The sequence below is a fragment of the Rhineura floridana genome, chromosome 6, assembly GCF_030035675.1.
Source record: "Rhineura floridana isolate rRhiFlo1 chromosome 6, rRhiFlo1.hap2, whole genome shotgun sequence".
Taxonomy (NCBI): Eukaryota; Metazoa; Chordata; class Lepidosauria; order Squamata; family Rhineuridae; genus Rhineura; species Rhineura floridana.
In genome coordinates, this window is record NC_084485.1 from 70,802,836 (window position 1) to 70,829,089 (window position 26,254).

Sequence of the window (26,254 nt, forward strand, 5' to 3'; positions counted from 1 at the left end):
CCCCCAAGATCAGTTTTACCTATCCTAAGCATGATTGCACAAGAGTAAATCCCATTGAACTCAGTAAACATGCAAATGGTCAAACCTGCCCTCCTCCTCCCCTCCCTCTCCTGCCTGCTCCTATTCCCCTCCTCCCATATGCCCTTCTTCCCCTACTCTTGCCCTTGCTCCTCCTCTCCTCCCCATCCCCCTGTGGTCAGCTTCACCTATCCTAAGCATGATTGCAGGGGAGTAAATCCCACTGAACTCAATAAGCATGCAAATGATCAATCCATTCTCAGCAAACTTGCACAGGATCTCATTTCTTACCTCCCGGGTTAAAAAGCAGAGAAATTCACTAATAGGCAAAAAACCTTGCAGCTTAAGAACGTACCTATAGCTGACAGATATTTCTATCAAACTTTTAAAAGCAGGGAAATTGGGCAGCTATAGTGAATGCACCAAGGGAGCGGGAGAACTGACCCTCTTCTCTGAGATATTGTACTGCCCTACAAATTTATAAAAATACAAGCACAATTTGGGTTGGTCTTTCACAGTCCAATCCACTTCCTGAGTAGCTTGGAAGAATTTGGTAACATGCCTCTGAGCATATGGTGAGGGGTGGCAACACCAGCAATCAGCCCAAATAACAGAAACAAGACATGTGCCGTGCTGATCTTGTTTTAGCAGGGAGAAAGCAACAATATTAAAACAGTTGATATAATTCATATAGTCACTTTAAATATGTTTTATTTACTTTGTAATTTTAGTGAATTTTCCTATAGTAAACCGTTTTCTTTTGCTTCTGTTTCTGTGAATACGTGACGTACAGCAACACTTTGCAACACACACAAAAAGCTCCAAAAACAATTGTGGAATAATGGCACTGACTATTCTGAAGAATAGTTTCCAGTGGACATGAGGAGTGTCTCAGTTTGCACAAGATAAAACAGTGGGAGGTGAAATATATTCTAGCAAAATTCGAGGTGTGTGCTATATGTTTTTAATGGACCATGCCCACCTTTCATCAAGTGGAGTGGTTTAAGCATAGCAGGCTGAAAACATGGATCTTGGGCAGGCCAAATTTGTTTTTTCCAACAGCTAGAGCAGAGCTTGGAATATAACTTTTTAAAAGGAATAAATTACAATTACTGTTACATGGCCTCAAAAAGGAATACAGTAGAGCCGCACTCATGCGGCAGGTTCAGTTCCAGGCCCCTGCAGAAAAGTGAAAACCGCCAGAAAGTGGGGCCCTGCTCAGCTGTAGTGCACGAGCTCCTTGCCCTACAGCTGATTGCGCGATCAGCTGTAGCATGGGGAGCTCCAGCCGCCATGCTACAGCTGACAGGGATCAGCTGAAGCGTGCAAACTCCCCGCGCTCCAGGTGGAGCGCGCAGTCAACTGGAGTGTGGGGAGCTCTCGCACTTCAGCTGATCCCTGTCAGCTGGAGCACATGTTGTTAATATAGTTGCGGCTCTGAGATTGCAACATTTTAACTCATTGCTGCCACCTGGATGTAATAAATAGCTTTGAATGTGTTTATGTTTTGTGAATGTTTGAATTGTTACTATATGTGAGTCTTTAGTTGGAATTGTGTTGTAGTTTAATATTGCTTGAGTGTATTGAGTGTATGTTTATTGTATTGTATTATTGATTAAGTGTGTGTATGTGTGTGAATTTTTGTGTATTTTGATATAAATTTTTGGTATTATTTGTTATTATTTGGTATGAATGTGATCAGGTGTGTGTGTATTGGTGCTTTTATCTGTTTTAATATGTGCCTGGGAGAGTGTATTATACATCAACCGGGGAGACCTTCGGGGGCCCCAATTAGCGTAGTGACGGGTAATGGGAGGTATGGTGTTGTGAGGAGAACATGCCAGGTAAGGGGAACTCGTCCCAGACAAGTAGTGTCTGTGACCTGTTCCGGTTCTCCTCACATCCCCAGGACTGCTGGTTGTCCTATCAGTCAGCCTTCGGATCTCCATATGCTGTTGTTAAACGCCAGGTCGGTACAACATAAGATCTCCCTTGTTTATAATTTAATTGTGGAGGAGGCGGCTGACCTGGCGTGTATAACCGAGACCTGGGTGGGTGATATGGGAGGAGTTGCTCTTTCCCAGCTTTGCCCACCTGGGTACATGGTTCAGCATTATGGTAGAGCCGAAGGTCGGGGAGGTGGGGTTGCCGTGGTCTATAGGAGTTCTTTCTCACTCTCCAAGCACCCTGTACAGGTGACGACTGGTTTGGAGTGTCTCCACCTTGCGCTGGGCCAGAGAGACAGGTTGGGAATTTTGTTGGTGTACCGCCCGCCCTGCTGCTCAACAAATTCCCTAACTGAGCTGACAGAGGTAGTCTCGGAGATATTGTTGCAGTCCCCTAGACTGTTGGTACTGGGGGACTTCAACGTTCATGCCGAGACTGCTTTATCTAGGGCGGCTCAGGACTTCATGGCGTCCATGACAACCATGGGGCTGTCTCAGTTTGTTACTGGCCCGACGCATGTGTCGGGACATACCCTTGATTTGATCTTCGCCACTGGGCAGGGAGATGGTGATCTGGAGGTTGGGGATTTTTCATCTACCCCATTGTCATGGACAGATCACCGCTTGCTGAGGTTTAGGCTTACGGCGACCCTTTCCCTCTGCAAGGGTGGGGGACCTATTAAATTGGTCCTCCCCCGGAGACTAATGGATCCTGAGGGTTTCCAAAGGGCTCTAGGGGATTTTCCGACTGAGAAGACTGGCGCTCCTGTTGAAGCCCTGGTTGAACTGTGGAATACGGAGATGATCCGGGCGGTTGACACTATCGCTCCCATGCGCCCCCTCCTATGTAGAGCTCATACAGCCCCATGGTATACCCCGGAGCTGAGAGCGATGAAGCAAGAGAGGAGGAGGCTTGAGTGCAGATGGAGGCGGACTCCTGACGAATGCAATTATGCCTTGGTAAGTGCCTGCTCTAAGCGATATATAGCAGCGGTGAGGGCAGCAAAAAAGAGTTATTTTGCTGTCAGTATTAAGGCATCACTCTCCCGCCCAGCGGAGCTTTTTAAAACTGTACGAGGGCTTTTACATCTTGGCCCTCGGGATACTATAGATTCATCTCTAGCCCGTTGTGATGAGTTCGCTGGACACTTCCAAACTAAGATCGCTTGCATTCGTCGGGACTTAGACTCCAATATTATAGCAGTTGGATTCAATGAAGCATCCAGACCACGGTCTTGTCCTCATTTATTGGATGAGTTTCAGTTGGTGCAGCTTGAGGATGTTGACAAGACCCTTGGACTGGTGCGGGCGACCACGTCTGTGCTGGATCCTTGCCCCTCTTGGCTGGTGAAAGCTGGCAGGACCGGAACCGCCTGCTGGGCCAAGGAGGTAATCAATGCCTCTTTGCGAGAGGGAGTGGTCCATGACTGCCTAAAAGCGGCAGTAGTGAGACCGCTCCTGAAGAAACCCTCCTTGGACCCAGATAACTTGAACAACTATAGACCGGTGGCGAATGTTCCGTTCCTGGGCAAGGTTCTGGAACGGGTGGTGGCCGGCCAGCTCCAGGGACTCTTGGATGACACTGATTATCTTGATCCGTTTCAATCCAGTTTTAGGCCTGGGTTTGGTACCGAAACAGCCTTGGTCGCCCTGTATGATGACCTTTGTCGGGAGAGGGACAGGGGGAGTGTGACCCTGTTGATTCTCCTTGATCTCTCAGCTGCTTTTGATACCATCGACCATGGTATCCTTCTGGGAAGGCTCACGGAGTTGGGAGTTGGGGGTATTGCTTGGCAGTGGCTCCGCTCCTACTTGGTGGGTCGTCAACAGAAGGTAGTGCTTGGGGAACACTGCTCGACACCCTGGACTCTCCATTGTGGAGTCCCGCAGGGATCGGTACTGTCCCCCATGCTTTTCAACATCTATATGAAGCCGCTGGGTGTGGTCATCAGGAGTTTTGGAGTGCGTTGTCACCAGTACGCTGATGACACGCAACTCTATTTCTCCTTTGCATCTTCCTCAGGTGAGGCTGTTAACGTACTAAACTGTTGCCTGGCCGCGATAATGGATTGGATGGGAGCTAACAGACTGAACCTTAATCCAGACAAGAGCGAGACGCTGTTAGTGAGTGCCTTCTCTGCCCAGATGGTGGATGTTCACCCTGTTCTGGATGGGGTTACACTCCCCTTGAAAGAACAGGTTCGTAGCTTGGGAGTTCTTTTCGACCCTTCCCTGTCTCTTGAGGCTCAGGTAGCCTCAGTGGCATGGAATGCTTTCTACCATCTCCGATTGGTAGCCCAGCTACGTCCCTATCTGGACAGTGACGACCTCGCCTCAGTCGTTCATGCTCTGGTAACTTCTAGATTGGACTACTGCAATGCGCTCTACGTTGGGCTGCCCTTGAAGATAGTTCGGAAACTACAGTTAGTCCAGAATGCAGCGGCCAGATTGTTGACGCGGACCAGAAGGTCCGCTCATATAACACCTGTTTTGGCCCGTCTGCACTGGCTTCCTATTTGTTTCCGGGCTAAATTCAAAGTGCTGGTTTTGACCTATAAAGCCTTACACGGCATGGGACCGCAATACCTGGTGGAGCGCCTCTCCCAATATGAAACTACCCGTACACTGCGCTCAACATCTAAGGCCCTCCTCCGAGTACCATCCCATCAAGAAGCTCGGAGGATGGTGACTAGAAATAGGGCCTTTTCGGTTGTGGCTCCCGAACTGTGGAATGGTCTCCCCGATGAGGTGCGCCTGGCGCCGACGCTGCTATCTTTTCGGCGCCAGGTGAAAACCTTTTTATACTCCCAGGCATTTTAAAGTGTATTTTTACAGTATTTTATCACTATGTTGTATTTTGGATGTTGTTTGGTTCTCGTATTGTTTGTGTGTTTTTGTTTCTTGAGTTATTGTATTTATATATTGTGCTTGCTCTTACTTTTTATGTACACCGCCCAGAGAGCCTTCGGGCTTAGGGCGGTATATAAATTAAATTAAATAAATAAATGATCAGCTGGAGCGCGGGGAGCTTGCACACTGCAGCTGATAGCTGTCAGCTGGAGCGAGGTGGCTGCAGCTCCCCATGCTACAGCTGATCACCCTGCTGGTGCCACCATATTAGCGGAACGCCAAAAAGTGGGGCACCGACAAGCGGGGCCCTACTGTAAATTACCATTACAATTACAAATGTTCTGAAAGGAATTGATTACCGTTACTCAAAAGTAATCACTACAATTACACTTAAGTAATTTTAAAAAAAACTAGAGTGCCTACAAAGTGCTGCCCTTCACTGCTGCACACTAAGTTGTCTAAAACAACATTAAAAATAAACACACACGCACAGAGAGGTAGTTATAGCACTGGTGGTCTCTTTGCTGGTAAGGGAGGTGGGGAGGGAGGCAGAGGCCACTACTCAGATCTTTGCATGTCAAACCAAGTGCAACCCACACACACACACACTCTCAGCCAGCAAGCATAATCTCTTTCACTCAGCTACCTCCTGGACCCTGCCCTGCCAGCAACTCAGGGACACCTACCCAAGCAAACATTTTCCCCTGAGATGCAAAAAAGTTAAAACACTGCAAATGCAGTAAAGTAGCTAGGGAAGGTAGCGGAGGCCGCTTTGCGTGCCAAGTGCAAACACAGTATTCACACACATGTCATCTTTCACCTCCACAGTTCTTCATCTCCATTCTGCTGCTGGCTCCTTCTCCTCCTTCATCCGTGTTCTTGCCCTCTGGCTCCTTTCTCCACTCCATTCTCCTCCACCATTGTCCATTGTTTTCTCCACTCCACCTCCATCTCGCTCTCCACCTCCTCCCTCGTCGCCTCCTACCCACCCACAGAGCACAAAGGAAGAGCACTGCTGCACAGAAGCCCAGTTTGAGGCACATGTTTTTCATCCACAAATCAGAGGAGCAGAAGACTTCCCCTGCTCCCCCTCCCCTAAGTAATGCCCAAATGTAATGCTGGAAACGTTACAGTTACTCCACAAAAGTAATAATATTACTCCTCGTTCTATTACAATCAAAATATAAAGGAATTACCCACTCGTTCCTCAAAAAAGTAATAAATTACAAGTAATTTGTTTTTTGTAACTAATTACTTCCACGCTCTGAACAAGAGTCATTGCTTAAGTAGCAACATATCTTAATCAGTCTGATTTTACATCAAACTGCAGTTTCAGATTCAAATGTTAATGCACTCAAACTAGAAATAGAATATAACCTCCAGACGAAAGGCTGTCTTCATCATCATATGAAATTGACTTTAAAATAAAAATAAATTTGACACAGATTTCTAGGATGAATAATGAGAGAAATATAATTTTCTAGGTTAGATTCTCTGTAGAAACAGTAGTAACACAGGAAAGAAGCAAAGTAAGAAGAACACCAAGAAACATACAAAAATGTAATTCTCCATCTTTGGAGATGGCAGGTTGCCACCACTCACCATATGCTCAGAGGCACATGTTACCAAATTCTTCCAAGCCACACAGGAAGTGGATTGGACTGTGTAAGACCAACCCAAACGGTGTTTGCATTTTGACCAATTTGTAGGGCAGTACAATATCTCAGAGAGGAGGTCAGGTCTCCTGCTCCCCTGGTGTATTCACTGTAGCTGTCCAATTTCCCTGCTTTTAAAGTTTGATAGAAATATCTGTGGGCTATAGGTACGTTCTTAAATCGCATGGGGTTTTTTGCCTATTAGTGAATATACAGGTGATGAGACACTACAAATAAAAGCACACACAAAGCTTGAAAAGCTGGCTTTCCCCTATCCTCCATGCTTTGATTGCTACAATACACTCCTAAGTTTTTACAACAAACAAAAGCCAGTTTGCCAGCCTTGAAAAAAGTACTCTGAACATGTACAGTTTCACATTTTCATCTCACTTAACTCATAATTATTTTGCCCACTTCCTGTCTTGGGCGAGTCATCTACTCTCAGCCAAACCCACCACACATGGCTGTTGTGAAGATATAGGAGGTATAAAATGGCTGCAGAAGGGGATTTAATGCTTGCATTATACTATAAAATTTTGCTTCCTTTGGCCATAGTGAGATATCTTCATAAAGGAATATGTCTTGTTCCTCACCCAAGTTGGTATGCCTCTGGGCTCCAAACCATCTGGCATGATAATTGTGTGTTTAGATGGATAAGGTTGGTGTGCACAAGTGGCCTTCTCACTTCTCTGCCCCTTCCTCACAAGAAAGCCTAGGCTGCCATCCTGTACCCTTTACGCTCCATTAAAGACAAAGATACTTACTTCTGAGTAGGCATGTATGCTATTATACTCTTAAGTTAATTATACCGCAAATTCTTAACAAGTGCCTGGAATTTAGGTCCTAAGCCTCTTTGCGAAGTGTTCGGTTTTGCATTGACAATTTTTTGTGGAGGTGGGGGGTTCTTTAACACCCACCTGTGTAGTAGAATCTGCAGAAAAGAACTCATAAGGAATACTTGATTTCAAACAGAGGTTTCAAGGAGATAGACGCTAGCCAGAAAAAAGAAAACAGCAGCCTTTAATTCCTGGTTGGTTCAGTTACAGCTCTGACTTCACTCATTAGCTAAAAACCTAAAGAGGTAGGGACTTGGAGCAGCAGGCAAGCTCATTTTAGAGACATTGTGGGGAGGCGGCTCACATGTTGGTGGCTTAAGTTTTGTTCTAGACTAGTCAGAAACTTAATTAAAAAAAAAAGCTAAGAGTCTGAGTCCCTTGGTGGCCCTGCCCCCCCCAAAATCAGACTCTTTCTACCTGTTGGTGGCCCTGTTCAGAAATGTCATGAAGACTGAACACCTTTATCTGATTATAGCTTCATTATTGATTATGATTATCACCAATGGACTTCTGCAAAAAAATGGAGTATTTGGGCAATGACATGGATTGTTAACAGGCAAGGAATGATGAGTGGAGTGGGGTGATGTGTTCTAGGGGCCAACTAGGGCAGGATGGTGGGGACTAAGAGCCATGAAAGAAGAAGCGACGCCAGTAGGGATGGAGGAGAAATTAAATTCAGTGTGCATTTAAAAGCAAATCTGTTTGCAGTTTCCAAAACAATATGAGAACCTAACACAGCCATCCTTCGAAATTTACACGTATCTGAATTTTGTGATTTAGTTCTCCAGCCAGTGTTTACAAAAACAGTGTGCATAAAAATGAATATATTTATGAAAATAACATACAAAATACATTCTATTAGGGGAAATTGCTTGCAAAAATGTGTACATTAGACAAAATTGCATTCAAAAATGTATACATTAGGAGAAATTAGCGCTAAAATGTTGGTGAATTTTCATGCGGGTTTTTATTAATTAAGTTTGGGAAAATGAGAAACAGAAAACCAAAATTAATAGATCTTTCCATCCTTAGGTGGCTTTTCTTCTTGGCCTGCTCTTGAGGCATTTATGTTCTGTCTGCACTTCATTAGCTCTTCTGAAAATTGAGGGAAATTGGACTGGCACATGTCTCACCGGACTAATGCATCAATCTTGAGGCTTTCCTGAGCATTGCTGTTTTGAAGGCAGCTGAGACAATGTTCTGGTAGAGTCCAGTTCTCTTTCTGCTTTAGTGGTGTTTTCACACCTGGCAGGTTGCCATTCCCTTCATAAAGGAAGACAGAGCCCATCTGTATCTTTCACTATCACATTATGCTTCCTTCCTCTTGCTTTCAAGCTCTTCCGTATGGAAATGATGTGAGTTCCTAAATGGTAGAGATGCTGAGAGAAAACATAGATTGAAGTAGCACAAGCAGAGCATGGGAATCTCTCTCTCTCTCACTCTCTCACTCTCTTACTCTCTCTCTCTTTTGAACAAGTCAGAAAAGTAGGAATTTCCTAAATGGAGCTTATGAAGTGTGCAATGTTAGACTAACAGACAAACTAAAAGATCGTAAGTCCACCAGAGACTAATGGAGTTCACCTACCAGTATTTGCAAGATTTTAGTGTACTTGGATATGTATGTCCTTTTTATTGTGCATTCATCATGATTAGTCCTGATGATGCTATCAGGGCGGTCACACGTGATCCTGCGTTCAATACTGTTTGTGTCTGCAAAAGTTTTGGGGTGGTCTAACTGTTTCATTTCTAGTCAGTGCATATCCCATAACTACCTGCCGATATCCCATAACTTTTTATACCACAAATGTTCTGGTTTACTTTTGTCCCATTTTTGTTGCATTATAGCCGCTGCGGACAGCAATAATGTGGTAGCATTGCAGGACCATTGCAGAATGACTAATAAAGCAGGATAAATTCACCACTAATGGACTATTATTGTGTCAAGAACATGTTACAGAATACACCTGTAATAAAATACCAGTCTGGAGAAGTTCTAACTACCACTACATATGCTGCACATAAAATATGATGGGCACATGTTTTTTATTTTGAAAGGTGCTGAGATTACTTCATAAAGAAAAGTGGGGTAGAACTTTTTGAAAGAAATATTCCCTCTTTAAAAATACATATAAGTACATTTGCAAAAAACCCCACAAAAACAAATTAGAAGGCTGCACATTGCTATGTAGTTTGAAATGTAAAGGAAAACTCAGGGCTCCAACATTTAGTGATCGGTTAAACTGACCCATTTTTAAAACTTTGATCCATTTAAGAAGCTTCCCCCAATTAACTAGACAGCAAATTTTTAAAAAGGGATATTTATTTTTAATACAAGCACATACAATGGCCATTGGTGACTGAGAATAGGAATTCCTCCTTCACTCACTTCTCACACAAAAGGGATTTCCACTTTGATGTGCATACTTAATCATAAAAGCAAAGAATGCCCCATGTCTTCAGAATGAGAGTTTTCTTCTAGAGATGTCACCTGGTTAAAGAAATATTAGTCAGCAAGTCATATGACTTTTAGTTGATTTAAAATAATGTATTCATTAGATTTGCATATGGATACAAGCAATGGTTGTGAAACGAGAAGCACACTTCTCTTTGTTTTTAGATTATGCCTACGTGTGTCATACCCAACATCAGGCATCATGTTAGAAGAGTTTTGCTCCTGTTTGTGAGGTACTTGCCATCTGCCCTTTTTGTAGCAACCTGTATTTTTTTTAAAAAAATGCTGCCCAATTAATCAGCGGCAAACTTCTTAGTTAATTAAAAGATTTTTCATATAACTGATTAAGTGAATAAAGGGTACAGCCCTATTTTAGTCATATTCAAATGTATGCAGAGCTAATTGATTAACTAACAGAGTAATAGTATACTTAGGTTACACTGTCTGAGGAGCATAAGATTCAGCCACTGGTATGAAACATGTGGTAGCAGAATGCTCCACTGGTGGAGCAAAAAGAACTCCCTCCTGGCTGAGGTCAGACAAGCTTCTTCCCTGTTGAACTTCAGGCATCTGATGAAGACTTTTTTAAACATTTCAGCAGGCATTTTAAGTAAGCTTTTGTAATTTTATGGTTAATTTTATCTGATTTCCTCCCCCACTGTATTTCTCCCCTAACTTTTTTGTCTACTGCGTAGAAACTAAGGATGGTATTCAGCTAAACAACTGTGCTAGTGCAACAGGACTTTCCCCCTCTCCCCCCCCCCGCACACCACACATTGTCCCCAAATCTGCTCTGGACGGTTGGGGGAAAACCCAGAACAAATTTAGAGGGGGGCGGGAGGGGAGGGAGAGAACGTTCTGTTGCACAAATATAAATCCTTGGGCTGACAGAACCAGTAACTTAACGCCTTAGGGTTGTTTTCAATGTAGTGCTGGTATATCCGTTGTTGAAATAATTATAGTTATTATAATAATAAATAATAGGTAGAATGGCTAAAGTGGGAGAGGGTGGCATTGGGGAGCAGCATACTTGCACCATATCCTATACCTTTCAATCCAAGGGGATTGAATCCCCATTGGTTACATACTTTTATACCAGCCCTGGCCCTGTCAGAACAAATTTTCCCTCCCACTGACTTCAGTGGAAGGGGATTTTTAAAAAATGTATCTCTCCCCCCCATCAGTGATCTCTCAGCTGACTTCACCAAGACAGAGCATAGGATACAGTAATCTCAGCACCCAGTCATAGCACACCAACCCCCCCACAGGGAGACAGTCCATAACTGAGGCAGGGTTATGATAGGGAGTGTGGCATGGGACTATATCGCTTTGACCTCAGGTCATGTGCATTTAGAACTCACAAGGGAGAACTGTGCTGATAGGGAACAAGGAGAAGCAACACTTTGTTTTTATAGACAAAAATATGCATAATGTGTCATCATATTTTCTTCATAAATGTGGCATCATAGAAAATGATTAGTGGCTGAACTTGGTTGGATTCTGTAATGTTTTTTAAATCACAAACTCCATTTAGTTTGGTCACAACACATCTTAAAATTGAATGTATTGTCTGTTGATTTTAAGCTTGAGATGAAAGCATATTCATATTGCAAACTGTTGTTGCCTAGGCCATAGGATGGGTTCAACCTAAGTGAATAAGTGTATGCTGAACTTGAGATATGCTTTTGAGATGTTTTCTTTCAGATGATGGTTGGTTCATATTTTGAGAGATATTGGATGGTATATAGAAAATGGAAATGGACTGCCTTCAAGTCGATCCCGACTTATGGCAACCCTATGAATAGGGTTTTCATGGTAAGCGGTATTCAGAGGGAAGAGTGAAAAAGCCAGAAAGGTGCCATAAATAAATCCCGAATAATGATTTCAGGAGACATTTCACATAAGTTGGAGCATATACTCCTGTGCTATAAGGAATGTTCTTGTGGCAGTTTGTTTGAGGCTGGTGTGTCTAGTCTATGAATAAGTTAATCATCCTTTCTGTGTGCCAGTTGTTATGTACTGCCTGTGTTATGACAGCAAGAAGGAATACGATCACTTTATCTGTGCCCAGATAGTGTCTGTAAGCTCTTCACACTCCATGACTGAAGAAGGCAGCTCATAAAAAAGCTGAGGCGCTTTTAGGACAAAAGCTTAACCAGCAGGGTGTAGACTCCTGCGTGCATATTTTAGGAATCTGAATAAGCAGCTGGATTCTTTTTCTGAAGTGCTGAGCAGGCCATGCAAAATCACTCTGAAAGCATATTTACCATAAGAATTTGTGCATTAGAAATTGTTGCTACTCTCCTTAAGCATAAGGCACAGGATGGGCTCAACCTCAATGAATACATGTTGCTGTTGTTTTAAACTGTCGGAAGCCCCCGCATGGCTGAAAAACCAGCTGTTTATTCTGCATGCTTAGAAATGAGCGCAAGCGTACGCTGGAAGTAAGCCCAAAGATACCTTTATCTAGTGCAGCATCAAGTGTGTTGTGGTTAAAAGTATGAGCCAGGAAAATCTTGATTCAAATATCACGTCAATCGTGTAATTGCTGGGTGGACCTTGGCCAAGCCACTGATTTCCAGTTTCTGCTTTCTACCTATACTGTGGACATAATAACACTAGGCCTGGGCTAAAATAGTTTGATCAAACTGTTTTGATCCTGAAATGGTATTGGTATCCATTGGTATCCTCGTACCCCGCCACCCCTTCCCAGATGTCTGAACTGATTGCTTTCAGAGGGCTTATGCATATGGATGGGAGCCAAAATAGGAGACCCTAAAAGAAGATGCAAGTTTTTAGGGTACGAGATTGATGAATTGTTTTGGGGGGGAGGCCACCACCCTTCAGGTAATCAGTTTCATTGTCAATCTTCCTTTACTGTCAAGAAGTTTCTCCTAAAGCTCAACTGAAATCTTCCCTCCTGTAACTTAAGCCCATAAAATCTAGTGCTGCCTTCTGTGGTGGCAGAGAACAAGTAGAAGAGAACATGCCCTCTTCTACATGCTTGTATTAAATAATTTTTAAAAGCCCTGCTGCTCCCCAATTTAATCCAGGGCACATTTTTAGCTGATCAGAAAGCATTTAGTCCCTTTATTCTCTGGCAAAATATTCCAGCAAATTAGTTGGGCCCAATCTCTATGATTTTATCTACAGTATAATGTTTTTCTTCCTTTGCAGTCTGACCATCTTTTCACAATTGTGGCATAGGCTGGGGCTATTATCCTTAACATGGGAAACAAGTCTGTAGTACTCTAGCAGAGGTAATCTCTGGACCATCTATCCTCATGGAAACAAGGCCCATATCTCTCTTGAATTCCACCTGTGAATCATGCTAGCAACTTGAGATCACCTCTGCCTTCATTCAGCAAAGTTTAATACACACTTCTTGTCACCTGACTGGAGATTACAAGGAATCAGAATGAGGGCAGTGGGTCTATTCCCTGGGTCATTACAGGCAAAGATTAATGTGGAGGAAAAGAGGATCATTAACTCACATTGACATCAAACTTTTTTGTTTTCTTTTTAAGTGAAGTGAGTGAATGAGGAGGGCAACACTGGGGACACAAGTTTGTTAGCAGGGTTTTTTTTAAGAGAACAAGAGTTAATGTGAGACAAATATACCTGATGGAACATCTCTCCCGATACGAACCTACCCGTACACTTCGCTCAACATCGAAGGCCCTCCTCCGGGTGCCTACTCAGAGGGAAGCCCGGAGGATGGTAACAAGAAAAAGGGCTTTCTCAGTGGTGGCCCCCGAATTATGGAACGATCTCCCTATGGAGGTACGCCTGGCGCCAACATTATTATCTTTTCGACGCCAGGTAAAAACATTCCTTTTCTCCCAGGCATTTTAATAATTTTAATTCTAATTTTTAACAATATTTTAACATCTCAATTTATTTTTAGCATTTTAGTATGCTAGTATATTTGTATTTTAGTGTGTTTAAATTGTTCTATAAGTGGTTTTGATTGTATTTTGATGTCTTGCTTGTTGTGAACCGCCCAGAGAGCTTCGGCTATGGGGCGGTATAGAAATTTAATAAATAAATAATATAAATAAATAAATATAGCTCACCCAGGCTTTTTAGTACCATTTTAAATGAAGACTGTTTTATGTTCTCTGCTATAATGAGAGTTGAGGTGGGGTGCTGCCTTTTATTCTTTTTTTAAATCACAATATAAGTTTGTTTTTAGCATGGTGGTGGCAATAATAATAATAATAATAATAATAATAATAATAAAAGCTTAAAACATTGACCTTCCCATCAAAGAACCGAGTCCAGACTTTGAAAAGCAGTCTGGAATGTCTGTTTCTGACTTCAGGAGAGTGCATGATTTCTGGATTAGGCTGTTTAACTAGCATCTTTGACAAGCAATTGTGTGGCTGTTATTGTCCCCTTTACTGGAAGAAAGTCCCATTGAACCCTACTGGACTTAATTCTGTGAGTAGACATATATAGGATTGCATCATTAGTGACTTTGGGAGCATCCAGGTTTTGTGGCCCCATTTGTATTATAATACAGTTTTTATTTATTTATTTATTTTTCTCCTGCCCTTTCTCCCAGAAGGAACTCAGGGCGGCAAATTCAATTTTTGAAGAATTGTTTGGTGTTTTTTTTTCCAGGGTGGGGAATAGATCTGTACAGCCAAAGAAACATGGTAGTCTGCTCCTTTTTATATATAGTGCTGTGATTACATTTCATCTGGTAAAACAGATGCATTGTAGAAACTGTTGTATTTATGTCTGATTTGGAACATAAATACATATGACTGTAAATGTGTTGTTGGATGGGCCATCAGTGGTTTTATTTAAAAAATTAAAACTAAGTGTGCCCCCTTCCCCGATCCAACTTCCAGGGGGAAGTTAAGGTTTAACTCTTCTCTCCCTTGTTGAACTCCCGTCATAACAAATAAAAATAGTAAAAATAAACATTTTTTAAAAAACTCCCATTGGTATCCTCGTACCCCGCCACCCCCTTCCCAGATGTCTGAACTGATTGCTTTCAGAGGGCTTCTCTCCCATCCTTCCGTTGCTCCCCATTTTGTCCCGTCCAGAGCTGGAACCACGAAACGGAGACGCAGGTGCAATTAAATCTTGCTTTATTAGAGTAATGGATACATCTAGGACATTGCGCTTCATATAGAAACCTGCCTTACTCACTAGAAACCCCTAACTACACTCTAGACATGCTCTGCGGTGTGTGAAGGAAGTTGACTCAGCGACTCCCCTCTTTGAGAGGCCAGCTTATGTAGGGAACATTTTCAATCATAATCTCTGACTCCTTCGTAAGTCCTGTCTCTGCCCTGTCCGTTTCTGACGGCGGTGGGAGCAAGGCGAGGGGGGGCGTGTTTCCAACGGCTCGTTGAAAGACACCTGCTCTTGGGCTGCAGGCTCAAGGTCAAGAGGTGGCATCGCGCTGGAAGCGTCCTGGGAACTGCTTGGCAAGGGAGGAGTTGGTACAACATCTGGGGTGTCCCCTGACGGGCCCTCTGGAACAACTGGGGGTGGCGCACTCTCCTCTACGGAGCTCGCGCCACCCGTGGGAATTGGCTGGAGTTCAAGTTCACTGCTCCCCCCAAGGTCCCGAGCAGACTCAACAACTCCTGGGTCTTCCGCGCCTTTTAGCAGCTGAGGCGCCTGAAACTCATGCCTCTCCCCTCCCTGCTCCTTCAGGGAGAGCCGAGGCTCAACACATTTTGGTGGGGGCCCCTTGTTTTTCTCCTCCTGCTCTCCTTCTCTCCCTTTGAGCTTCCCTGACCCATGTAAAATTAGACTAAGAGTCACATGAAAGTAGCCAAGGGCCACATGTCTTTGCCATGAACATCACCTCCTAACTCAGACTGAAACTCTTAAAATTAGAAAAGCTATTGAATAGTAGCACTCATTCAAATGTGTATAATAAAAAGCATTTTATGTTGTCATAATTTTTTATTGTTCTGCTCTGTTTTGTAGTTTCTAATTATAGCTGGCTTGTAGCTAGAATCTAGCAAAATATCATGCAATGATCTGAGCTCTTACAAGAATCTCCAAACTGGCATAGTAGTTCAGCTCTTGCAAAGTTTATCTTGCGTAGCTTAATTGCCAGTAAACTTGATATTTGGAAAACGTCAATAAAAAAATTAATTTTGTTCTGGACAGTTTCACATAAATTGCAAAGGATGGTAGAAAAGATATATGAAGCAACAGTGGGATCATAGAGCGTCTACTCTGAGGTCAGTCTATCAAAAGTTGAGAGGTTTGCTGCTGTACCAATTATAATCACTTATGCTAAGCAATTTTCAATTTTGATAAAGTTCAGGTGCATATTTTGCAACCCATGGCAATATTTCCACTATAAGGGTAAAGACCACATTTCTAACCTTACTGTAATGCTGAATGTTTGCACCTAAATCCTTCTACTTTCTTCCTCAGGATTTTAAGTGTTCCTTGGGAAACATCAACAGATCCAAAATATACACCATGGCATCACGAATTGGCTTGAGGATGCAGCTCATGCGAGAGCAAGTCCAGCAAGAGGAACAACGGGAGCGCATGCAGCAACAGGCAATGATGCATTACATGCAGCAACAGCAGCAAATGCCAATGGCTCCAACCCCTGCCATTAACACACCAGTTCATTTCCAGTCACCACCACCTGTGCCAGGAGAAGTCTTAAAGGTACAGTTTGATTAAATAAAGTGTTTATGCTATGCAAAATTGCATAAATTGATATATTGTGTTTGCAAATCAACAAATAACAGATGGGGATAGCTTGGCCACAGTGTTCCATGCATAGGTAACAGCAGCACTGGACTATTGTAATGTGTTCTATGTGGGGCTGCCCTTAAGGTTGGTCCAGAAGTTGCAGCTTGTGCAGCAAGCAGTTGTTAGGTTGCTAATGTGAGCAATGTACCATAATCATGTAATGCTTCTGTTGAAAAAATAACACTGCTATTGGGCTATGTTTAATGTTGACTGATAAATCCTTGAACAACTTTGGACTTGGATGCCTGTGCCCATATAGACTAGCCTGTCTACTGAGATCTGAGGATGAGGCCCTATTGGCTGTGCCACAGCTTGTGGAAATACATCTCTCCCAATGAATGGAGTCCCCCAAAGAGCAATGTTGGGACCTGTGTGTTTGAACTTGTTAATTAATTATCTGGAGTTAGGCATGAGTAATGAGATAGCTAAGTTTGCTGATGATACCAAATTGTTCAGGGTGCTTAAAAGAAAAAGAGATTGTGAAGAATTCCAAAAGGATTTCTCCAAACTGGTGAATGGGCACGATTGCTTACTGGGACAGGATATCACCAACATGGTTCTCCGCTGCTGAAAGACTTGCACTGACTACCCATTAGCTACTGGGCTAAGTTCATTGTGCTGGTTTTGGTATATAAAGCCCTATCTGAAAGGTCTTCTTATTCCTTATATACCCAATTGATTACTGAGCTTTGCAGGTGAGGGCCTCCTGCAGATGCCATCTCATCTGGAGGTCCATTCTGCACAACTTGGAAGCAGAGCTTTAGTGTTGTAGCACTACCCTTTGGAACTCACTCCCCTTAAATACAAGACAGGTACCATCCTTGTTATCTTTTCGGTGCCTACTGAAGACCTTCCTCTCTCAACAAGCCTTTTAAGTAGAGACTTTATACTCTAGTCTGCATTTGTATTGGTATTGTTTTTAGATGGTTTTTTTTAGATGGTTTGAACATTTATTTTCAAATATGTTTTATTTTAAAGATGTTTTTAAAGATGTTTTTAGTGTTTTATTTTGCCACCCTGGACTCCTTCTGGGAGGAACAGCGGGTTATACATTTTAATACTAATACTAATACTGATATTGATACTACTAATAAGTAATAAATTAAATAAAATGTCAAATTCAGTTCAGTGTAAGCAAGTGTAAAATGATGCACATTGGGGCAAAACCCCATTAAGTTCACCACCCTCATGGGGTCTGATATGGTGGTGACTAACCAGGAACAAGATCTTGGGGTCACAGTGGCTAGCTTGATGAAGATGTTGGCCCAGTGTGCAGGAGCTGTGAATGGCAAATTCTCTGTTAGGGATCTTCAGGAAAACAATTGAAAATAAAACTGTCAATATCATAATGCTGTTACACATGGTGTGACCACACTTGGAATATTGTGATATTGTAGAGCTGGAAAAGGTTCAGAAAAGGGTAACCAAGATGATCAAACAGATGGAGCAACTCACCTCTGAGGAAAACTTGTAGCATGTAGTCCTTTTTAGTTAGGAAAAAAGCAAGTAAAGGGATACATGATAGAGGTATATAAGATTATGCAGGGTGTGGAGCAAGTGGATAGGGAGAAGCTTTTCTCTGAATATCGCCCTTCCCACATTCATAGAGAGCAAATGGTCTCACAAAAGTGGGTGCAGGAGGGATAACTTCGTAACAACATGAGAAGCCTGCTGGACCAGGCCAAATGGCCCACCTAGTCCAACATCCTGTTCTCACAGTAGCCAACCAGATGCCTATGGCAAGCCCACAAGCAGGACCTGAACACAAGGGCACACGCCTCTCCTGCGGTTTCCAGCAGTTGGTATTCAGAGCATACTACCTCCGACCGTGGAGGGAGAGCATAGCCATCTGGGCTAGTAGCCATTGATAGGCTTATCCTTCATGAATTTATCTAATCCTCTTTTTAAGCCATCCACGTTGGTGACCATCACTGCCTCATGTGGGAGCAAATTCCATAGTTCTGTTATGCACTGTGTGAAGAAGTGCTGTCTTCTGTCTATCCTGAATCTTCTGACATTCAGCTCCATTGCATGTCCCCGAGTTCCAGTGTTATGAGAGATGGACAAAAAGTTTCTCTGTCCACTTTCTCTGTGCCATATATAATTTTATACATTTCTATTATGCTGCCTTTTACTTATGCCACCTTTCTGTGAATTAAAAAGCCCTAAATGCTGCAACCTTTCTTCAGAGGTTGCTCCATCCCCTTGATCACTTTGGTTGCCCCTTTCTGAACCTTTTCCAACTCTTTTGAGGTGAGGTTACCAGAACGGTACACATTATTACAAATGCGGCTGTGCCATTGGTTTGTATAATGGCATTATGATATCAGCAGTTTATTTTCAGTTCCTTTCCTAATGACCCCTAACATGGAATTTGCCTTTTTCACAGCTGCTGCACACTGGATTGACATCTTCATTGAGCAATGCACAGCAACCCCAAAGTCTCATTCTTGATCAATCACCGCCAGTTCAGACCCCATGAGCATATATGTGAAATTAAGATTTTCTTCCCCAACATGCATAACTTTATATTTATTTACATTGAATTGCATTTGCCATTTTACTGCCCATTCACTCAGTTTGGAGAGGTACTTTTGGAGCTCTTTGCAATCTCTTGTTTTAACAACCCTGAACAATTTAGTAACATCAGCAAACGTGGCCGCCTCACTGCTCACCCCAAACAAGCACAGGTCCCAATACCTATTCTTGGGGGACTCCACTTTCTGTAGCCCTCCAGTGGGAGAACTCTATTTATTTCTACTCTCTGCTTTCTGTTGTCTAGCCAGTTTCTGATCCACAGGAGGACCTCTCCTCTTATTCCACATCTGCTAAGCTTACTCAGGAGTCTTTGGTGAGGTACTTTGTTGAAAGCTTTTTGAAAACCTTTTTGGGCTCCTACTGGGAGAAAGGGCAGGATATAAATCTAATAAATAAATAAAATTCCAAGTATGCTATGTCAGCTTGATCACTTCTGTCTATGTACTGGTTGACTGTCAGCGAACTCTGATAGTTTACTTCTGCCTCTTGATACTGAGATTTGTAACACAAATTCTTGTTACTATTTATACAGTGCTATTAGTATGCCTGGTGCCTTACAGAGTTATGTAGGCAACATAGGTCCTTGTCCCCAAGGCGTTCGTAGTCTTAAGTTAAACAATGAGGGAGACAACAGAAATAAGAGAAAATATGAACAAATGCAATTATGAGTGCTTTAGAGTGTCATTCCCAATTGTAACCCCGCTCAAAAGCACATCTAATGGAGTGGTTAAGGCAAGCCATAGGTATGTGAAGTCGATACTCTATAAGAAAATTAAGCATTTTTCATGAAGAACTATTCGGTTGAAATTTTATTGCCACCTTTATATGACAACCCTCTGTCTCTCCCCTCCTTTTTTACTGGATACTTTTAGGTTCAGTCCTTCCTGGAGAATCCTACTACGTACCACCTGCAACGGTCACGAGACAAGAAAGTCCAAGAATACTTGTCTGAAACCTATGGGAACAAGTTTGCTCCTCTGCTCAGTGCCCCTTCTCCCAAGCCTCCTCCTTCTGCCTCGCCTGGTGTGAGGCCAAGCCATGTCATGTCCTCTTCTGCAGGCAACAGCACCCCCAACAGTCCAATGGCAATGCTCAACATTGGCTCCAACCCAGAAAGGGAGGTGCGTAAGTGGCTTCTCTTCCTGGGAAACTAGGGATTTGTTTGGGAGGTTGGCAGAAAATTTTTAAAATAGTTTGTGGATCCAGTCTTGCTTTCCTTGGGACCATACACCAGGAGGTATTACAGGAAGTAAGATCACTTGTTTTGGGGGAGGATTCAAGTTTGCCATCCCCCCTGCCTCCAGCAAACTAAAGTGTTAAGGTTCCACTACAGCTGCACCACATGATTCTCCAGGTTATGTAATTTGACCTCTAGCAGAGGACTGAAATGAAACTCAGGCTTTTGCATCCCTATTGTTGTTGTTATATGCCTTCAAGTCGATTACGACTAATGGCGACCTTATGAATCAGCAACCTCCAATCCCTATGTGTTGCAGAAAATAGAATAAAGCAATGCTGGCTGTGGGGGAACTTTCACCTCCATCCTTTTCCAGCAGGAGGTGCTATAGCAACACAGGAAAGCAAACCTTTATAAGAGGCACTTAAATCTGTGATTGTGTTTCTGTGATGTGACTGCATTTTTTTTTAAAAAAAATCAGTATTGACAGGATTAAGGAAATGGCTACTCTTTCTTCCAGATAGATGATGTCATTGAAGACATCATGCAGCTGACAACTACTGTGGGATGCATTAATCCAGAAATTCATATGCCTAATACTGTGAGTATCTTTGCTTTTTGCTTCTTGCTATCAGGCAGGGTGGGGCTCACGGAGAAAGGAAAGCTACAATATCATCATGTCGTCGCTAAACGGCAGTGAAACTACTCATGCTCTCCTAGAGGGAAAACATATATATAGGCCTACTGAGATGCTATTTTTCTTTCTTCCATCCTCGTTCTGTCCCAGTCTTTACATGTAATGAGATAGGGAGTGGTCTATTAAAGGTGTAAAGCATATGCTGTACTATTAAATTACTGCCTTTCCCAAGATGTAGGCACCTGAGTTCTTGCAAATGCTGGAATTGGCCAGGAAACAGAGAGAAGATTCTTCTTCTTCTTCTTCTTCTTCTTCTTCTTCTTCTTCTTCTTCTTCTTCTTCTTACCCACCCTTCATCAAAATGTGGGTTGCAGCATGTAAAAACACAGTTAAAACAGTAAAAAACAATTCCACTCATAACCCAAAATCATAATCCATGCAACACATTCCTCCAACTGGGGGGAAGGGTGGGATATAAATCTAATTAATAAATAATTAATAAATAAAAACATTTTAGGGAGGATACCAAAATCAATTCTTCAATTTTCAAAGGCCAGGGTAAAGAGATGCATCTTTAGTAACTGAAGAAAGCTGTAAAGAGATTATGTCAGATGCATAAAGTTGGCCATCACCAAGAAGGCCCTCTTGCAAGGAGACAACCCCTGAATCTCTGAGAGAGCAGAACCACCAGGAGGTCCTTTTCTGTTTATCTTAATCCCTGGAGTGGTCTGTAGGAAAGATGGCATTGCAGCTTGACTTTAACAGCATATCATGGCTACAGCCTGAGATCTTATGCTCAGTGCAGGTACTGCCTTGGCCAGATGCCAGGCTGTCCATGGGAAGGCATGTATCACTGGGTGCGCATACCCTGGCTTAGCCTCCTTCTCATTACTCCTTGCTGTCATTCCTCTTGCATAGTAAAGTGAATGATAAATGTTAGTTTAGGGACAACTGGTATTTGCATCCCCTGTATGTGAGAGAAGGGCCATTGTAATTGGGTTTTTTAAGTTCTCTAAGCAAAGAACACTATGTGCCTTCCTCCAGATAGCTTGACACTCCTTTTGGAAAACCACAAATAGATTAGCCCATCTGTTTTTGGGAAAATTTGTGCCTGATCTGTAGTTCAACTAATATAGGGATTGGCAGGTATCATGCAAAGGCTTAGATGCGTGTGAAAACAGAAAACCTAGGTGGCTTGGATACTGAACTGGCATAGTGCTCTTAGAAAATCTTAACCTAAATCAAAACCATATGCCAGATGAGATGCAACTGGTATCTTTGTTTACCCTCCAGTTTCTTTTGCAGCAAGCCATATGGAGTCACTATTTGGCAAAAATCAAACAGAACAAAGGTCCTGTACATACATATTTCTTGAGTTGTGGGATCCACATCCCTATGGCAAGATCCTACACTGCCATATCTGTAGGGTATATGTGTGAATACCAGAGCCAATGGGTAGGATATAGTGCAGGGGTCCATCATACTTGGGTTTGAAGAAACTACTCAGTTGGTTCTGCCCAGTGCCCTTGTGGTTCTGGAACTCCAGTAGAATATAAGAAGAGCCTGCTGGATCAGGCTAATGTACTGTTCTCACAGTAGCCAACTAAATGCCTATGGGAAGCCTGCAAGAGGACCTGAGCAGTCTCAGCAGTCTGAGCAGACCTGAACAGTCTCCCCTCCTGCGGTTTCTAGCAACTGGTAGTCAGAAGCATACTGCCTCTGAACGTGGAGGGAGAGCATAGCCATCATGGATAGTAGCCTTTAATACCCTTATCCTCCATACTTATACGACAATGGCATGGGATCTCCTAATGGAGAAGTTGCTTCTATGAGACTAGAGATATGAGTTAGTAAGTTATAAGTTGCATGAAATACACTTTGCATTCATTGCAGTCTGGGCAAGCTACACCAGTATACCCTGCTGCAACATTAGTGGCCATGGAGTCTGTCATGTTTTCAAATCCTAACAATCAACATAGTTTTACTGGATTACCATCACTTGGAAGAAGCCACCACCACTCATTGAGGGGAGGGGGAAAGCTGACTGTCTCTAAATCAGGATTAGCTGGTATAATGTTCTCCACTTGTTGGAGTCTCAACTCCCATCACCCCCGCCAACATGGCCAATTTATTCATATTTTATTTAACATGTTTATATTCTTTATATTTCAAGAAATCTGAAAGCAATCAGGGATTATAAGAGTTGTAGTCCAAAAACATCTGGAGGGCACCCCTGCTTTATATTCAGGGCTTTGCACCTATCTGGAGTCCTGTTGGTTTGCCCCTCATTCTATTGACTTGTTTCCCCTGTGCTAAAATAACATTTTGTTTTGTTCCCCTTCTTTGTTTTCCAGCTACCACTGTCCAGCAGCCATATGAATGTGTACAGCAGTGATCTTCAGATGACACCCTCTCTGGTGGGCATCACCAGCAGTTCCTGCCCTGCAGATCTAACTCAGAAGAGAGAGCTCACAGGTAACCTGTGGTACCTATGTCCCAATAAGTATCTGATTTCACACTATGGTTGTACATTATTATTTCCTCCTACATTTAGGTATGCCCTTCTTCCTTGGAGTGGTCATGATCCCCCTCTGTTGTGTTCACCCCGAAGGGCAGATTAAGCTGAGAAATGATGAGTAGCCCATGTTCACCCAGTAAATATTGTAGCTCACTTTCATTTAAAAAAAATAATTAAAACAATTTACTTGCAGGCAAAGTTTATTAAGTAGATCCACACAATACATTTAAAACACATCCAACTCACATTTAAAGCACATGACTTCCCTCAAAGAAACCTAGGAAGTGCAGTTTTCCCCTCACAGTTATAGTTTCTACCACCTTTAACAAACTAAAGTTCCCGTGATTCTGTGGTGTGATTCATGTGCTTCAGATGTATGCAGAATGTCCTTTAAATACATGATGTGAATCTGCCCTAGGTATGCTGTGCATTCACTAGTGAATTGAAAAGAACAATTTTAAAAGTTACTTTTTTAAGAAGGACTGTAGCTCAGCGGTAGGGCACATGCTTTGCATGCAAAGATTCAAAACCCAGTCTCTGGAAAAGACTGTTGCCTGGAATGCTGGAGAGCCATTGCTAGTCCATGTCATCAGCACTGAGCTAGATGGTACCAAATGGTCTGTGTGGGTATAAGGCATTCCATTGTTCCTAAAAGAGGGAAGAGACCCAAGGACCACAGTGTCTCCAAAAGGTAACACAGGTAACAGATCCCTGTGTTCATGCCTGAATTGATTTGTTGGGGCCATATTTAGCCCCAGCTTTGGTTCAGGGTGTAGGTCACTAGGGAGTTTGTTTACAAGTATGTATGTGAGCATGTGTGCACATGTACATTAAACATCACTATTGTTTCTCTTGGTCCACTTCTTTGCTTGACAGCTTGGTCTTTTGCCTCTAGATGCCGAGAACCGTGCTTTGGCCAAGGAGCGCCAAAAGAAGGACAATCACAATCTGAGTGAGTGGTGCTTGGTTAAAACTATGTGGCTGGAACATCTTCCCACATTTTCTTCAGTGCTCCCTATTCTGTTTCCTCTTATTCTTTCTAGAGGAAACATGGGAAATGTCTCTATTTTGTGGGCAGTGGGACATACTGTATACTGGCCGGTTTTCGGAAGCAATTCTGTCTTGCGTGAGTCTTAACATTTCCCTTAATGCAAGTATCTGACTTCCCTAATGCAGATAGGGGCTCCAAAATATGCTTGTTGCATATGCACAGAGCTGTGCCTGTCTTCCCATGGACCTTTTGCATTTTCTCTTTTTGTCTGTGGCCATTCAACTTGGCACAACAGTTAATAGAAAAGGTTTGTAGGTTTTTGGAAGAGAGGGGGCAGCTATTTCCAATACTGTTGAAGCCATGGAGTCATGTAATTGTGCTGCTTTGGTCTGGAAGAAATCTGCACTTGCACCTTTATGTGTTAGATTTCATTTCAAAAGCAGATACCTGTTTTAATATAATTACAAATAAGAATGGAAGATAATCTGCTCATTGCTACTGCTGCTTTTGGGAAAGAGAAGGAAAGCCACCCTGCCAACCAAGGGGAATTGTCTTTTTAGTCATGACTTAACCAGCTGTGACTGATAATGTTGTGTGCCACCACTTCCCCACACAGTGCTACCTGGATTTGGCTTTCCTTTGGAGGAGAGATTGCTGGTGACTTGCAATATAATATTTGTATTGGTTTATTTACAAATACACAAAACAGTGTAAGTGGAAGCAAGTGGTATATTCACTCCAACCAAGCAGCAGATCCATTACCTCACACAGATCTCCAGAAAGAGGCACCTTGAACCTTAAGATGCTTCCGTTCAGTTTGCTAATTCTGCCTCTCTTCCTGCTCATGTTACATGCACACAGACACAGTGTGTGCTTTTTTGTATGCAAATATATGCAGATTTAGGGTTGTATCCAGTGCTGTGCCGGCAGCATTCCACTCATGTAGTGGGAACCTGCTCTCGTCTCCCCATGCCTCCCCCCAAAAAACCTGCTCTGGTGGGTCCCCCAACCTCCTGGAGGTGATTTTGAGGGTGTGTGGAAGGGGGAGCTCTGCAGGAGGGGAGAAGAGGGGAAAGTTTGGCTGCAAAAGTGGAAATCTCTTGTGTGAGCAGAACAGCAGTGTTGGATACAACTCAGCTGATTAACAGACTGTTTTCTTTAATCAAGTGACAGCCATTTATTTCAGCATCTTCATGATATTTTTTCATTTTATACAAAGATGAAATATTTTAAGAAATGTTCCATTTTCCATCTATTTTTCTTTTCATCTTAGTTGAAAGAAGACGAAGGTTCAACATCAACGATCGCATTAAGGAACTAGGAATGCTGATCCCCAAAGCTGGAGACTTGTAAGTTGAAATCAAAGCTTAAGGCATCCTGCTGCCTCCTAAAGAGCCTTAAAGGATACTATATTCTGAAACAGGTGACAGGAATAAAGGATATGAAATTATTTTATCCACTTATCCACTGAAAACGGTATTTTCACTTCTGCCTCAAAAATCTTCACATCAAAAATCTTCATGTTTTGTCTCGCAGCTAAAATGCTTCTTTAAGTCCTAAACAAAATATTTCCCTGAACAAAATAAAACTTAGCATTATGACATAAATGTGGTTATTATTGTTTTCAGGTTTAAAACCAGAGCTTTTTGGTATTTTGTTTGTTTCTGTTTATAAAGACAGAATTATTGGAAAGTCCCTGAGATGTGCTGTTTTATTTTATTTTCAGTCTTTACAATTCTTTACTAATTTGAGCTTAAGAACAAACTAGTAGACGTGACTGTGGCAGGCCCAGGTGGTGGATTTGGGTCACCACTAAATCCCTACAAAGAAGGGCGTGGAGGGAATTTTAAAGTGTGGGGTATACGAGAAACTGACTCCTGCATTCCTCC

At 42.6% G+C, this 26,254-nt stretch overlaps 1 protein-coding gene across 8 annotated transcripts in view; it reads left to right on the plus strand.

The window, feature by feature from the left end:
• Window positions 1-26,254, plus strand: part of TFEB (transcription factor EB) — a 101,404-nt gene that overhangs the window by 68,544 nt on the left and 6,606 nt on the right. For all 8 annotated transcript variants that reach the window (XM_061632285.1, XM_061632290.1, XM_061632291.1 and 5 more), the window contains 6 exons: window positions 16,172-16,417; window positions 19,915-20,163; window positions 20,740-20,820; window positions 23,211-23,331; window positions 24,270-24,326; window positions 25,639-25,714. In XM_061632285.1, coding sequence (XP_061488269.1) covers window positions 16,220-16,417; window positions 19,915-20,163; window positions 20,740-20,820; window positions 23,211-23,331; window positions 24,270-24,326; window positions 25,639-25,714 — 782 coding nt within the window. In that variant the 5' untranslated portion in view covers window positions 16,172-16,219. The remainder of the gene's footprint in view (window positions 1-16,171; window positions 16,418-19,914; window positions 20,164-20,739; window positions 20,821-23,210; window positions 23,332-24,269; window positions 24,327-25,638; window positions 25,715-26,254) is intronic.